Source organism: Phaseolus vulgaris, chromosome 6, assembly GCF_000499845.2.
Source record: "Phaseolus vulgaris cultivar G19833 chromosome 6, P. vulgaris v2.0, whole genome shotgun sequence".
NCBI classification, from domain to species: Eukaryota; Viridiplantae; Streptophyta; class Magnoliopsida; order Fabales; family Fabaceae; genus Phaseolus; species Phaseolus vulgaris.
In genome coordinates this window covers 3,768,502-3,785,934 of record NC_023754.2, presented here as the reverse complement: position 1 = coordinate 3,785,934, position 17,433 = coordinate 3,768,502, and the positions used below count along the sequence as shown (strand labels likewise).

The following is a 17,433-nucleotide window of genomic DNA, read 5'->3' as shown; positions in this document are numbered from 1 at the left end:
GGTCTCCCCCTAGACGCTCCATGTGTAGCCTCCCTTCTTCACGTCCTAGACGCTCCTTCCTTGGGTCTAGACGCTCATCATGGTCTAGCTTTGGGTCTTGGCTTTCATGGTGGGATGTGCTTGGCCCTCCTCCATCACATTTAGTCCTTCCAAGATGACACCAGCTTCGCTACCCTGTTAGTTAGAGGATCCATCTATGGAGAGGACCCACCTAAAAGCTGATTCCTCTTGGTGCGTGGTTGCTGATGAGAGTTCTACTACGAAGTAAGCATAAACCTTACCTTTGATAGGTCCTTTGGGTTTGTACTGCACATTGAATTCTGACAGCTCCACCACCCAGTGCACCATTCGTCCTGCCACACCAGGCTTTTGTAAGACCTTTTGAATGGGCAGGTCTGTCATTACTATCATGGTAAAGCTCTGGAAGTAGTGGCGAAGTCTTCATGCTGAAAATACTACCGCCAAAGCCGACTTCTCTATGGCCTGGTACCTCACCTTAGGCCTTTGCAAAACTTTGCTCACGAAATATATTTGCCTTTGTACCTGTTCTTGCTCTTGGACCAGGACCAAACTGATCGCCCGATTTGTGACTGCGAAGTACAAGCGAATCGGGGTGCCTGGTTGTGGCTTGCATAATATTGGTGGGCTGGCCAAGTATTCCTTCAACTTGAGGAAGGATTCCTCGCACTCCTTGCTCCAGACGAACCTGTTGTTTCTCTTTAAGAACTGGAAATAAGGATGGACCTTATCTCTCCTATTGACATGAATCTGGACAGAGCGACCATCCGCCCTGTCAGCTGTTGCACCTCCTTCACTGAGATCGAGCTGCGCATGCCTATGATTGCAACACACTTCTCAGGATTCGCCTTTATCCCATGCTCAGTGAGTAGGAACCCTGAGAACTTGCCTGCCTCTACCCCAAACACACACTTTTAAGGGTTCAACTTCAACATGTACTTAGCTATTGTGGTAAATAGCTTCTCCAAATCAGCAACGTGTTGATCTTTCACCTGAGAGGTGACCACCATGTCGTCCACATATGCTTGGACATTTCGCCCTATCATGGGCGCAAGCACTCTGTCCATCAACCTCTAGTAAGTGCCCCCTACGTTCTTGAGCCCAAAAGGCATCATTTTGTAACAGTGACAGGAAAGCTCCGTCATGAACGCTGTCTTGCACTCGTCCCTGGGATGCATCCAGATCTGGTTGTATCTAGAGAAAGCATCCAGGAAGCTAAGAAGTGTACACCCTGAGGCACTGTCTACTAGGGCGTCGATGCTGGGTAGCGGGTAGGAATCCTTTGGACAGGCTTTATTGAGATCTGTGAAGTTCACGCACATCCTCCACTTCCCGTTGGTCTTCTTGTCCAGCACCACGTTCGCCAACCACTTAGGGTATTGGATTTCCCTGATTTGGCGGACACCGTCTTCCCTTGGAGGTTGGGTGGTGACTGCGCACACTCCTCTTTTTGTCTTGAGGTTGTTCTCGTAGCACCTTTTGACCACTTTTTCATCAGACTTCATGGTGATCACGACTTCTTCAAGGGAAGACAACTACATTTTCATATGCCTCGAAGAGGCTACTGCTCCAATCCTGTTCAAAGCAGGCCTGCCCAAACATATGTTATAGGCTGAGGGAGCATTGACAACAATATACCTGATGTTAGCAGTGCATGATGTTGTGTCGTCAGTGAAGGTTATCCGCAACTCTACGTGCCCCCGTACTTCTACCTGGTCTCCCGCAAAACCATACAACTACAGTTTGTTGAAGGTCGACCAAAACATTACATCGGCTGAGCTTCCCTTCTCAACAAGGACGCGATGTACCTTTTTGCCCACTGAAATCACTATTAGGTCATTTTCGTGTGGGACCACATCCTGCATGTCGGTCTTGGTGAAGACAAGGTCGGGCTCGGGCGTCTAATCCGACTTCTGCACTTCTACTGCCATCACTCCCCTGGCATATTTCTTACGCTAGGAGGCAATACACCCTCCTCCTGAGAATCCTCCAACGATGGTGTTGATCTCTCCATGAATGGGCACCTCGTGCCCCTGATCTCTCGCTGGGGCCATTGTCGTCAGGGCCCCCTGCGGCTCTTGCAAGTTGTCTTTCAAGAAACCGCTCCTTACCAGTTTATCCAACTGGAATCCCAATGCCAGACAATTGTGCAGGCTGTGGCTAAAGGTTTGGTGGGACTTACGCCAAGCGTTTTTGCTGGGTCTTAACCTCTTATCGGTCTTCAGTGGAGACTTGAATCTGTCGGCCACATTGGGGATGACGATCAACTCCTTAAGGTCCACCTGAAAATTGTGTCTGGTAGGGACGTTTTCTCTCGTGCGTGCCCTGGTCTGGGGCTTCCTTGCTTCATACGGTGGTTGTGTTCCTGGGGCTTTCTTCTCCATCGTGGCCTCATGTACCCTCATATACTGAGGACGACCAGTTCCTCGAGGACGGACAGGGCCAACGCTACCACGCTTTTCTATGACCTCTCCTTCTGCGACGATGTGAGCCACGACACGACATCTGATCTTGCAAAACCTCTTGGGGCGGCATTTGATCAGTGAATCACTGAAGGGTCCTGGCAGTAATCCCTTCATGTCTTCATCCTTGGTGTGCAGCTTCACCACTTGTGCCCCAAATCTGTTTAAGAAATCTTTCAATGACTCTCCCTGGTATTGCCTTATGTCATAAAGATCGTAAGAGACTGAAGGGGGAGCCCGGTTGACAATGTATTGTTCTCTGAACAATGTTGAGAATTGATCGAACGATGCAATGTGTCCGTCAAGAAGACTGACGAACCAGTCCAACGGTGTGCCTGACAACGTGCTCATGAATAGCTTACAGTGCAAGGCATTAGAGCCTTCTGAAAGCATCATTTGGGTGTGGAAAGCTGTGATATGGGATTCTGGGTCCTCTACACCTGTGAAGGTGACCTTCGGGCCCATGAATGTGGCTGGTATCACAGTGTCCATGATTGCCTGAAAGAACGGCATGGGGTGAGCCCTAACCAGCATGGGCAGGGCCCGCTCATCCACCTCACGTTCTCTTACATGCTGTAAATTCCAACGTAGTTCCTCATTGGTTCTGCACAACTTTACATTGCTTGCTTGTGACGCGGCCAGGTCGACCTGGAAACGATCCTGATCAACTATGGACGCCGCTACCGCTTGCTGAAAGGCACGTATGGTTTCCATGAGTTGTTGCATGGTGATGTTGTCCCCCCCTTTTGTCGCAGTCGATCATTGCCTTGTGTTTCTCATGTTGCTGGTTGGCTCTCAACACGATTGTGAATGAGACCTAGTTTTATCGGGCCCCACGGTGGGCGCCAAATGTTTTCACCAGTTGACTCAACCGCCGTTGGCTTCAAAGGCAGATGGTGGCTCCTTCTATCTCCTGGTGGTTTCCGCTCTCTCCTTGGGTAGCTGAGAGTGGCTTTGTTGAAACAGAGGGGGCCCTACCTGTTGATTGCACTCTTGCAATCAAGTCAGTACTGGGCTAAGAAACAATAAGTATGTAAAGTAGTTTCAGTCTTAGAAACGATGTACCTTTTCTAGGGTTCTTAACACCCTATATATAGGTTGTAATTAGGTCAACTCCCTATCCCTCAAGGATCTTTCCTTAAGTGGAATTAGGGTTTGGAATATATTCCTTTATGAAATGTTGTAACTTCCTCCAGAACGTGATTAACTTTCAACACTGCTTTATTGACCAAGGGTTCTTTCATAAATGAGATCTGCAACAGACAGAATTCAAAAAAGAATTAAATCCATTCTCTCATAGTGCTGTCAAAAAGGAAACAATCGGTTGTTTCAAGGAAACAATCGGTTGTTTTTCTGCAGCAGCATAACAAAATTTGAATTTTTAAGAAGGAGCAGATAAGATTCAATGTAGATAAAATTGAGCATCTAACAAGAGATATTAAACATGAATATGAATTTAAAAAGGAATTAAAGATAGAGATAAGGAAGGTCTTATCCTTTATGATGTTCCTTCAATGAGTCATATGTCTTTGATCAAGAAGCCTCTTTTGACTATTGAGAACCTTGGACAGATACACAACATTGATTCAGCTTCAATGTTAATCTTTTCCTTCCAAGAACTTGATCAGATGACTCAGTTCCTCATATTCCTCTAGATTCCCTGCATAAACATGAATTCAAGCAACAAGGTTTGGTCCCTTTACAAATTTGGGTCCATTTGGTTTATTTTTATCATTTGTAACCTCACAACCTTTAGGAATCCATTTCATAAAGCCTCTGGGAACAGAAAATTTCCTTATTTTGCAGAATCTAACAGAATGGCCTTTCTTCATGCAATAAAAGCATGTAACAACCGGTTGTTTCGACTTAACAATCGGTTGTTTTACTGGCTTTCTTGAAAAACTTTTTGAAAACTTATCTTGCTTGTTTTGTGGATTAAAACCTAATCCAACTCTTCCAAAAACACAGTTTTGAGATGCCAAGACATTCTCAAAGTTGGATTTTCCTTTTGAAAGCTTATCCACAGTACTTACAAGATAATGCACTTTCCTTTCAAAATTTTCACAATTTTCACAAATGAGAGTGTCACACTTGCAAGAAGAGTTTTTGCAATGTGTTTCAAGATTTTCAAAATCCCTTTTTGATTTTTCCAGCTCTTCTTCAAGTGCCTTAACTCTCTTTTCAAGCCAGCTGTTAAGATCTTTCAATTGGTTGTTTGAAAGAACCAATCGATTAGCTTCATCATGTGTTTCTTGAAAAGCTTCAAGCAATTCACTATAATTTTCAACATTTAGAGAAGCACATGAACTTAAATCACTTGAGCTACAAGACTCATCATCTTCTTCAACAATCAAGCATATGTTTGCCTTTTCTTCTTCACTTGATGATGAACTTGATGAGGAGACTTCATTCTCATCCCAAGCTATGTAGGCCTTTTTTTACTTTCCCTTCTTTTCTTTGTAGCTTGACTTCTTCTCCTTGCTTTCTTTGTTTGGGCAATCTGCCTTTATGTGCCCTTGCTCACCACAACCAAAACAAGTATAGTTATTGGAATTAAAATCATTGGATTTTTTGTTTCCATACCTTTCTTTGTTGGTGTCTTTGCTGCAGTTCCTTTTCAAGAATTTGCTAAACTTTCTAGACAGCAAACTAAGGTTCTCTTTATCACTTTCATCACTGGATTCTTGCTTGCTTTTGTGCTTGACAGCTTTTAAGGCAATACTCCTTACATGCTTGTCTTCACTTTCTTGAACATTTAGTTGATTCATTTCTAACTCATGTTCCCTAAGTTTGTCAAACAAATAAGCCATACTCAATGATGTTAGATCTTTTGATTCAGATGTAGCAGTTACCTTAGGTTGCCAAGACCTATCAAGACACTTGAGGATCTTGATGTTTAGCTCTTCTTTTTCAAAGGTTTTCTCAAGGCTCATGAGGTGATTGATGATGTGCGCGAACCTTTTCTGAACTTCAGCAATTGTCTCACCCTTGAGCATTCTGAACATTTCATACTCTTGGATTAGAGTATGATTTCTAGCTCTTTTTACCTCATTGGTACCTTCATGAGTTACCTCCAAGGTGTCCCACATTTCCTTTGCTGATTTGCATTGAGAGACCCTGAAAAATTCATTTGAATTCAAGGCAGAAGTTATTATGTTTTTAGCAATGCAATCAAATTTAGCCTTCTTGCTTTCAGAATCAGTCCATTGAGACCAAATTTTTTCAATGGAAGATCCATCCTTTTCAAATTTTGGAACAAAGGGGTCATTTTCAATTGCATCCCAAATACCTTTGTCAAGTGATTCCACAAAGATTTTCATTCTGACTTTCCAAAATTGGTAGTTCAAACCACAAAACAGAGATGATCTGTTGATTGAAGCACCTTCCCCAAAAGGTAATCTATTAGCCATTTAAAAACAGTTTTAGGATCACACTTGAATAAATTTCAAGAACCAAGCTCTTGATGCCAATTGTTAGAATGTATGGCTTTAAACTAGAGGGGGGGTGAATGGTTTAAAGAGAGTTTTCGCAAACTTTTAAGTCTAGAATGAAATTACTTCGAGAAAACTTGATTAAAAATTCAGTTTGCCAAAAACACAAAGCAATTTAGCACAGCACCAGAAAAACAATCGGTTGTTTCGCATAAACAATCGGTTGTTTATACCAGTTCACACATATAAACTGAATTTAAAGAGTTTAAGGGATAGAGAGATTGAACACAAAGGTTTATACTGGTTCACTTTTAACCAAGAGCTACATCTAGTCTTCCCAGAAACCACTGGGGAATCCACTAAGCAATCAACCCTAGATTACTTACAACACCACCAAAGAAGTGACCTTGATCCCCTCAAGGCACACACTTCCTTTGGCTCAGCAAAAACACCACTAAGAATGTTGATCTTGACAACCTCAAGAACACACAACACTTCTCAGTTTCACACACAGAGTTTCTTCAAAGTACAAAAGGATTACACTTGTTACAGAAAATATATGAAATCAATAGAAGATGAAAATCCTATTTCACACTCTCTTGATCAAAGCAATCTCCAACTCTTCAAAAGCAAAAACAGTGAAAAACTCAAATATGTTTTTATTTGATTAAAACTAAGTTGTTGTTTGTTACAGAATCTGAACAAACTATTTATTGCATTCAAAGATTAGTCAAAGCATTTAAAACTGGAGCGTATTCAGTTATAAAATCATTTAAAGCTCAGTCAACGCATAAAACAGTTTTCTGTTACGGTCCCAAAACAAACAATCGGTTGAATGCTCGAATCAATCGGTTGTTTTGGTTTGACAGCAAGTCAACCACCAAAAACAGTTTTCAACCTTTCTCAAAACACCCAAGTATAAAACAATCGGTTGTTTCGACAAAACAACAGGTTGTTTTTCACTTAGTTTGAAAAACACTTTTCATTTAAAAGGTTTGAGAATGCTTAAGCTTTGGATTCAATCAAGAGTGGATTTAACACAGATCATCTACCCCAGATCCTATCAAGACAGCTCAGCAACAACAAGCACATCCAGCCTTCCATCAACCTTCAAAGGGTTTGGATTCTTCAAAGCTTGAACACACTTTATTCAACAGTGAACTCATACTGTTTGTGGGGCCCAACTTACGTGGCCCATTATTACTGTCGGACCACCGAGGTCCGATGTCGACGTCTGATGTCGACCTCTTCTTCAGTCGATGTCCGAGGTCTGACCTGTGCAATTAATAATAAAAAGGGGTTAAGATAATTATGCACAAAATTTAAAAGAGATTGAAACAACAAATAAAAAACGTTTGATCCCCAAGTTCTTCCACCATTGAATATTTTACAGGATCTCTATAGATTAATCTTTTCTCAATCCTCCAATAGAGCTAAACTAGATTGAACATGTGCCAATCTTATTTAACTGAAACTCACCAGTAAAACATGCGTCTACTGGTTTAATCACTACCCACTTTGTTCGATGTGTATACTCCATGGGAATGCTTATCTCCTCTCTCTTGAATCATGTGTCCAAGAAATTAATTAGAACAATGCAAACTAATTAAGAAACCAAAGTTTAAGATAAGGAAGACTCTCAATCATGCGTTCAAGTACAACCTCTTACAAAAACCAATTTTCTAGGAGATTAGAATATTAAAACAACTGCTATAGAGAATTAAAAAATGAAACTTTTATTGACCAAAATCTCAGAACTCAATGGAAAACTGCAAAGGAATCAACCAAAAAGGTTTACCCTTTCATGCGAAGGCAAAACAAAAGAATTACAAAGAAGAAAAGAAACTAAGAAAATCCTATAAAGTTGCCCCTTTTCTCCTTGATGCTTGTGTCCTTTTATAGGCTTTTCAGCTCCAATGATCTTGGGAAAATATATTTTGTTAACAGATTCCAATTTTCCAACTTTCCAAAATTCTTGTATTTTGCAGAAGATTTGCTTCCAATTTTGTTTTAGAGATATTGTAGATTTTATTTTCTCTTTCTTCGAAATTTGTTTCCTGTATAAAACTGTACATATTTTTTTGCATTCTGGATTATGAAATTCACTAAATTTTCGGATTGGCGCTTCCGGTAAAATTTTGGCTTGGCGCGTCCAGCAATTTCCTAGATTGGTGCTTCCAGTAATACATGAATGCCAGTGTTAATCCAAAATAAAAAAAATGCAGAACATCCATAATTGAAAAAAACATTCTGGATCCGCTAATCCGTAATTCAAAATATGCATTCCGGATTCAGAAATCCATAATTAAAAAAAAAATCATTCCAAATCCACCAATCCGTAATAGAGATTAGGCTTTTGGATTCAACAATCCAGAAATCAACAATTTATGCAAACTTTGTTTCCAGAACACTTACTCATTCGGAAAGCAACATAATTCACTTTCAGATTGATGAATCCATAACACACTCCCAGATCTCAAATTCAAATAACAGGTGAAGGTCATTTTTGGGATTTATAAAATTATGGGAGTACAGAAAAAAATTGTCGAATGTGAATTAAAACAATAAATTTATTTATTATTATATTTCAATAATCCATAATTAAAAGTGTAAATAAATACATGTTCATCACCTTGAGTTTATTAAAAATCTGAAATTGAAAAGTATATATTCGAAAAAGAAAATTCGAATAGATGTTTTATATTTTGAAAAATGAGATTCTTGAATAGAATTGAAAAACCAAATTTCATTATGCAAAAGCAAATCCAGAATACAAATAACGCATTCTGGAAAAGGATTCCAGAAAACAAAATCCGGAAACATATTCTCAAAAAAGAATTCCAAAAAACAAAAAAATCCAGAAACATATTCTAAAATGAGTATTATGGAAAGTTGTGCTGAAAAGTCTAATCTAGAAAACTGTTCCAAAAATCTAAATATGAAAATATATTCCAAAATACCAAATCCATAATACGTTTTGACATGCTCCCACTCCTATTTAAACTAAAGAATGCGTATTTGTGGTCATTTTGCATCAGTGATAGAGTGCATGTTCAAATTTATTGAATAGAGGAAACAAGTGTATTTTATGGAAAGAACAACACTCTTTGTAAATCTGGTCTTTAAAATCACAAACTTAAATGAACAACATTGTATGTGAGTGGTGCACTAATTCATCAAGCAGTTCAAGCTCAAAAACAATATCTTCAATCGATTAAAGTTGCAACATTTATCCATAGGCAATATATATATAGCTCTAATGAAAGCATCATCAACAAAGCGATAAGAATTAGAAATCGAAATGTGCTTTCTTAACTTATTGCTGGATTTCACTATACGAGCCTCACGTGGAAATATAATTACTTGAAAAAATGAGAAGGAGAAAACAAATATGTTATTAATTAAAATAGTGATAATTACATTTTCAACTCCTTTATTTATAAAGGTCACATTCTCTTGAAAATAGAAATAAAATCTACTAGATTAAAGAAACTCCTACTATGATGAATGCAAAAGTTGGCATTGTGGTAGTGTGGAAAGGTTATTCTTGTTGAATTAATGGGGCTATAAGTTGAAGAGGGGTGAAGGTGAATTGTATTTAGGTAGATTTTCTTAAAAGTTGGTTTAGTCAATCATGAGAGAATTGGTTGTTTTTCGAAATAACATATTAAAATTTTCTAAAAGAATACTAATTTAGAAAAACAATCCATTATTATTAAAAACAATTGATTAAAAATTCTGGGCACACAGATCACAAGATACAAATCTGTCAATCAATTTTACTTAGAAAACATTTGAACCAGTTTTAGGAAATAAATTCCAAAATCTATTTCAACAGATTCTCTTTAAAAACAACTTATTATTTTTCCAATTTTAGTAACAAGAAAATATCAACAGATTAATCTGAAAACAACTTATTTATTTTCTAGTTATAAAATCGGAGAAAAAGATATTAACATGTTAAACTTCGAAATAACAGATTGATTTTCTCGTTTTGATAAAAGGCAAAAAATATTTTAGTTTTTCAAGAATCCAATACAATCAGACATAGTTTTCAAGAAGCTTTTTGATTCAAACAATGAAAGTGTATACACACAGAACCAATACATAGAGACTCGCATACAATTTATTATAATATTAATTATGTTCAATCCAAAAGATCACACAACACTACTGAGTAAAACAATCGATTAATTTTTTTTAAAATCGATTGATTTTTACACCAGTAAGAACAGTTATGCAGAAAATTAAATTGCAATGATAAGAAAAGCTTAAAGCACACCAAGATTTATACTAGTTCACTCAAAACTGAGTTACATCTAGTCCCACCTCACACCAAGATGGAATTCACTAGATCAACAATTTATTTTACAAAAGAAGATAAAAAACAGTTCTTGAACCCTATAAGAACCAAACCACACACTGCAACACCCAATTACAGTTCTGATAACCACCAAGAAACTTATAAACATATTTAAAACACAGTAAAGTAAACGAACGAATACACCTTTGTTATGAACCATGAAACTAAAAAAGGATCTCTAAATTCACAACACACTTTGAAAAACCTTTGACCTTAAGTGAATGGTGAAATTTAAGCACCAAGAACACTCAAAGATTATCAAAGACTATTTTTTCTCAAAAAGTAGCTCACTTTTTATTCTCTCAAATTGTAAAAATGTGTTGTATGTAAGCAATTCTCATAACCTTTTTCAGAAAACAAACTCACTCTTTTATAGGAGTTAAAACAGAAACTGTTTAAAAACAGAAACTATTTAAAAAATAGAATAGGGTACTGTTAAGAAAATCAACTGGTTAAAAATCAAAACAATCAGTTGATTTTACTTAAAACACTTAGTTTGTTTCAGAAGTGGTTTTTCTTAAAAGAAAAGTGTTTAAATTGAAAATATTTTATATATTACATTTAAATATGGTTTTTCATAGATAAACACATTACTGAAAAACTACATTTTAAGATTTTCAATTAGTTGATCTACAAAATAATTGATTGAAAAACTACACCTTTCTAGAAAAGAAAAATATAATCCATTGAAAACAATTTTAACCAATTGAAAATATGGTTTTTCAGAGATAAAACACATTTATCAAAAACTACATTTTAAGATTTTCAATTAGTTGATCTACATAATAATTGATTGAAAAACTACACCTTTCTAGAAAAGAAAAATATAATCTTGCTGAAAACAATTTTAACCAATTGAAAAACTGCAGTTTTCTAGTAAAGAAAATTATAACCAGTTGAAAATAGTTTTAACAAATTCAAAAATTGCAACTTTCTAAAAAACAAAATTTTAACCAGTTGAAAACATTTTTTAATCAATTAAAAAACAGTTTAACCAGTTGAAAATGATTTTGTTCTTGAATACCCTTAACCATTACAAAAGAAAAAAGATAAATTAAGAAAACAAAAACAAAGCCTAAGTTACCTAGACACATAAGGCAACAAGTCTTCACGCAAGGTTTCAATTCATGGCTTCATTAAACATTTTGAGTTAGGATCCTTGAGATGTCGAACAATTATATGGAAAGAAATTTGTTGAAAATCTTCTAGGGTGAAAGAAGATTGAATACTCAAAGGTAAAGATTTGATAGCAAATCTTTTTTTTTCAAAGATGGGTTTAAAAGACTACGTAATTGAGTATGAGAAGTTTGTCATCTACCACCTTCTAGTGGGTATTCCTTTCAACTTGCCGCCACATATCCTTTATCTTCACTAGAATCATACATGGTATAGGGGACTACATACAAAATACATTGTTACACTTCCTCTCATATCTTGTGATAACAAGGGAGTACGACAAGTTTTACAAGAAGCTCAACAGTCCAACTCATCCAGTGGTAATCAGCAAGGTGGAGAATAAGGTTTGCCCATAGGAGTATGGATATTAACACATTGTGTAGTAAACATGATGGTATACTAATTACACCAGAGACTCGTCCACAAGTGACTAAATGCAGTCACAAGGATGTGAGAGACATGTTGGAAGAGAAAATACACATAAAGAACAACCACAATATTTAAAGAATTATCACACCATTGAGGCATTTTCTTCCTTCATTTTTTCTTTAAAAACCTAAAGTTGGACTACTTAATTTGTTTTGAAGGAGCTTAATACTACGTAGATGAGACAAATAAAGGTTTAAAGAATTATGAGTTTCAATTGTTATATCATTTAGGAAAGGTAAACACGGTAACAAAGGTTTTAAGTAATAATACAATTCATATGTCAAAACTAGGAGGAATTGGAGTTAGTTAAAAATTTCAAGAACTTTGAGGTGGGTGGTGGTGTTATGGTTGTAAAATGTTAGTTATAAAACATAATTTGTTAAATAAGTGGATCTTAGTTTGAAATGTACTAATGAAGTTGTTAAATACTGAACATGCTAAGGATTCTTTTGTGGAAATAAATGAGATTATGAGATTCAAAGGCTGAATGTGTATGCTAAAATATAATTAAGTGAGGAAGACGAGTATTAGAGAAAATGACAAAAGTTGAATCAATTTGCATCCAAACACGACTGATATGTATTAAGATTATATATTTTTAGTAATTTAGCATGAAGAGAGACATGACTCACTTTGTAGCATTATTATAGAATAATAAAAAGAATAAAGTGAATATTAAGACAAAGTGGTTTGTTACAACACTTAAAAAGTTCAAATTGGAAATTAGACAACATAGTTATGTTTTTGTTACCTAATTAACACGATTAGTGAGATAACAAGACATTTTCAAGGGTTATGTTGTATAGTTAATGAAGAGTATTGACCTCATGTCATTTAGTTTAAGGATATATATATATATATATATATATATATATATATATATCATAAAGATTGCAAGACTACCTAGTATATCCTATAGGTTTTAATAGATACTACAAAAAAACACTAAGAAACCAATTCCTTGATGTTCAGTTTCACATATCATACCCAAAATAATGTTTAATTGGAACATAATTTATTACTTAAAAGATTTGTTAATAACCTCAGAATTTGGGATGATATTTTACCTTAATAATAATAATAATAATTATTAAAACATTATTATTATTATTATTATTATTTTTTACCTTAATAAATTTTATCTACAACAATAGTTGATCCGATCGGTCATCGGTAGTCGATGACGTCAGCAGCAGAGGACCACGTGGACCGCTCGCAGGGCGACACGTGGACCAAGTGACAGAGAGATCAAGGAGACGATCGTCGAGAGCGGTCATCGGGGGTCAGTAACCAAGTGACCATCGACAAATCAGGCGGCAGAGAGGTCAGGGGACAGATCATCCAGAACGATGATCGGTGGTCAGTAGCCAAGTGGCCACCAACAGACCAGTTCTCAGACTAACGCCTGGGGGCAGAACGCGAGAAGCAACTGAGCACTGATTAGTCATCGGGTGCATTGTCATCGGGGTCTCATGTTACACGCAGTTAAACTGGGACTGAGGCTCCCAGCGAGAGCGTTATACATGGACCTCGCATGAGTACACCTCAGGGAATCGCGCACGAGAGTGGCCTGAGGGAGCTAGTAAACCGATCAATGATTGGTGACTCCCTCAACCCATTACGTGCGTGAAGGGAAAGTCGTCTACGCAGAGAGCAACGCTTGGTGAGTGTGCCTAAACCGGCCACACCTGGCGTTCTCATGAGAGTATGCGATTTACCCAGATGAAAGAAATATGCTAAGTTACTCCGCAAGGGAATAACTTAGCACGCAAAGAGAAGCGTTAGAGCCCTTCCAGTAAGTGACACGTGTGTGGTTAGATGCGAGTCGCATGCCTCCACGTGTCGTCATCTGAGAGGGGTGCGGTCCAGATAAAGGTGCACTCCGTACCACTAAAGGTACAGACAGGTACAGACAAGCGCAACCAAGCGCAGAGACGCGCGGACACGCACAGACACCCACACTCTACTGATTCTGCAGGTACACTGTCTCAGAAAAGCATAACAGGGTTCTGACACATGCCAGAAAAGCATAACAGAATTCTGTTATGCCCAGGAGCAAGAGAGAGAGACATAAAAGAGAATCAGGGAGAGAGTGAAGGGGATACGAGAAAATAGAGAGCAAGAGTTTTACACACACACTAGTTTTCTCATTTGGTGGTTCTGTGGTCTAACTTGACCGTCGGAGTGCAAACGGCCGCTAGAGGCGCCGTCTGTGTGTTTTGCAGGTCACGTTTGGAGATCCAAGAGAAGGCTCTGAGGGTGATTCTGCAGAGGACGCAGTCGCGTAGACGGGACAGAGAGTGCTACAAAGCGATTCCTCCACGTTCGAGTTGCCGGCAGGATCAATAGTTATCATGTTAGTATTGACATGATTTTATTAGAAGTCTTGATGGAATAAAGTGTAGAACTTCATTATTTTGGTATTTGGATTTATGAGAGTTACTTTAACATTTTTTTTTTGAGAAAGCTAAGTTGATGTTTTGAGAAAGCTAAGTTGATGTAAAAGAGATAAAAAAAAAAAAAAAACTTCTTTGATTTGACAAAAAATATGCAAATAATAAAAGAAGACATTTAAAAGCCTTTGTTAGTGATCGAGTTTTCTTGTGAGATACACTCTTAAGTGAAGACTTCAATCTTGAGTGTAGAGCATTGTCACTTAAATGACCACTTGGACACTTGAGGATAGATCTCCTTAGGTGACCTATGACAACTTGAGCGAGGAGGCTCTAATTGTCCTTTTTCCATCTTGTTGAACTATAAGTCGCTTAAGTGATCTTTAACTAACGAATTATTTCACTCAAGTAACATTTTTGAAGTCTAAACCATTATTTAATTAAGGTACTCAATGTAATAATGTGATGTTATGATATTATATTGATTGAGATGATTATTGAAAGGGTTAAATATGTTTTTCGTCCTTATATTATCACGCGAAATTGGTTTTCGTCCATAATCCAAACTTTAGACCTCTTGGATGCTTGTAATATGGAAATTATTGGAATGAGTCCTTGACAACATGACATTAATTTTTTTTGTCTTAGCAAACAAACTTCTAGCGTGGATAGTATTTTGACATCCATTTGAATCGTTTGGTTTAACGCATTGTATTTGGAGAGAGAAACCAAGGAGAAAACGAAAAGTGACACTGAGAAAGTTGCATTGATTTGTCGAGAGGTAAAGAACACATTGATTCGTGATTGTGCATTTTGGTTGATTGTGAGGAGTGCATAAGTGTTTGTTAAAATTGTGATAAGTATTTCAAAATTCAATATCGTTATCAATTCAAAGTCTAAATACTTTTTCAGCAAAACATTTAACTAAAAACATAATCTACATTAAATTAAAAATAATTTACAAAATAAAGTAAAAGAAATATTAGACAGTATACAGGCAACAATTAGTTAGTTAGTTAGTTAGTTTGAGAGTTTTTCTCTCATCTTCCATGCTTTGTATATAATCTTTTGTATAGCTGCACCACATATCAATAATAGTTTCTCTCTCTTTCTCTTAATATTCTAATATGGTATCTTGAGCCACACATTTTTTTTCTCTATCAACTCATGACCTCCCCTTCCTCTTCTTCATCTTCCTCCTCTTCTTCTACCTCTAACCTTTCTGCCACTACGTTTTCCATGGCCACCTCCACCAACGTTCACCATTTCAATACCCCTATCTCTGTCAAACTCAATAATGATGACAATTTCCTTGTATGGAAACAACAGGTGTTGGCTACCCTGCGAGGTCTTTAGTTAATGCATTTCTTGGATGGAAATGTTGTTCCTTTTAAGTTTCTGCAAAACTAAAACAACCACAATTTGAAAAATCCTGCATATCGCTCTTATCACCAACAAGATCAACTTCTTCTGGCATGACTCCTTGCTTTCGTGTCTTTTTCTCTCTTGACCAAGATGGTGGGTCTTGATTCATCTGCTCAAATATGGAATCGCCTCCTCACCTACTATGCCTCTCACACTCGTGCAATGGTAAAGAAGTTCCGCCTTCTCCTAAAGACCCTAAAAAATGACCACTCCATTTCCAGTTACGTTAATGACATCAAGAAAATGTTGAACCAAGTGGTGTTCAAGCTTTGAAGAATCCAAATCCTTTGAAGGATGTTGAAGCCTCTACTGTGCTTGATGTTGCTGTGCTGGTTTAGCTTAGTTCTGGGGTAGTTTGGATGTTGTAATTCACCCTTAGATTAAATCTAAAGCATAAGCATCTCAATCTTTGTGAAAGTAAAATTAACTAAGTTAAAACAACCGATTGTTTTGTTGAAACAACCGATTGTTTGTACTTAGGTGTTTTGAGAAAAAATTGAAAACGGTTTTTAAAATGGTTGAACTGTTAAGTACCAAAACAACCGATTGATTCGTAGAAACAACCGATTGTTTGTTTTGGGACCATAACAGAAAAGTTTTTCTGAGCTTTAAATGTTTTAACTGCTTACGCTCCAGTCATTAAATGCTTTGACCAATCTTTAAATGCAATTTAAGAGTTTGTTAAGATTTGATAACAAACTATATCTTTTGAATAAATTCAGAAAAACATATTTAACAATTAATCTTTGATAAGTTTTTATTAAGAGGTTTTGAGTTTTTCAAAGAGCTGAGATTGCTAAGAGTTTGTGATTGATCAAAGTGTATGGAATAGGATTCTGCTTGTATTGATTTCAGATTTTCTTCTGTAACAAGTGTAATCCTTGTACTCTGTTAAACAAGCTTCGTTTCTGTGTTTGCTGAGATTGGCTGTGTGTTCTTAAGGGGATCAAGATCACCAATCTTAGTGTTGGTGTGTTGACCAAGGAGAGTGTGTTTCTTGAGGTGTTCAAGGTCATTCTCTTGGTTGTTGTGTAAGTGATCAAGGTGTGGTTGCGTAGTGGATTTCCTCAGGGTTTCTGAGAAGACTGGATGTAGCTCTGGGTTTGAGTGAACCAGTATAAACAACTGTGTACAATCTCTATATCTCTAACTCTTTAAATTCAGTTTTATTTTGTTGTTTGCTGGTATAAACAACCGATTGTTTCTGCGAAACAACCGATTGTTTTTCTGGTAAATTCATTCTTGTTTTAAAAGTTTACGAAAATCCTCTTTAAACAATTCACCCCCTCTAGTTTAAAGTCATCTATTCTAACAGAAAATAGTTAACTCTTATTAACCAAATCTAGTGTTGATCCCTCGTTTTTGGATTTTTGACGTAAACTTATGGTTGTTCAACCACTCCCATAAGTTTACGGGATGATATTAAACAATATATAAGTAATATTTTATTAGTTAGTTAGTTCGCGAGTTTTCTTTCTTGTGTTACTTTGTATATAATCTTTTGTATAGCTTCATATCAATAATATTTTCTCAATCTTTCTCTTAATATTCTAATAAGAAACCAAAAACTATTAAATAAAATTAAAAATAAACATAAATAGAAAAAAAAACTCACTACTAAAGTGTTGCCTCATTTTCAAATAAAAAAAACATAAAACCACATATGTTACTTCAACGAGATTTCGAAAAAAAAAAAAAACTTGAAATCATAATACATTACACAATTTCTAATTATT

At 36.7% G+C, this 17,433-nt stretch overlaps 1 protein-coding gene across 1 annotated transcript; it reads right to left on the bottom strand.

The window, feature by feature from the left end:
• Window positions 1-1,973: 1,973 nt before the first annotated feature.
• LOC137833245 (uncharacterized) lies at window positions 1,974-3,206 on the bottom strand. The gene has a single exon (XM_068641604.1). The coding sequence runs from the start codon at window positions 3,204-3,206 to the stop codon at window positions 1,974-1,976; it is 1,233 nt and encodes a 410-aa protein (XP_068497705.1).
• Between the last annotated feature and the right edge of the window lie 14,227 nt (window positions 3,207-17,433).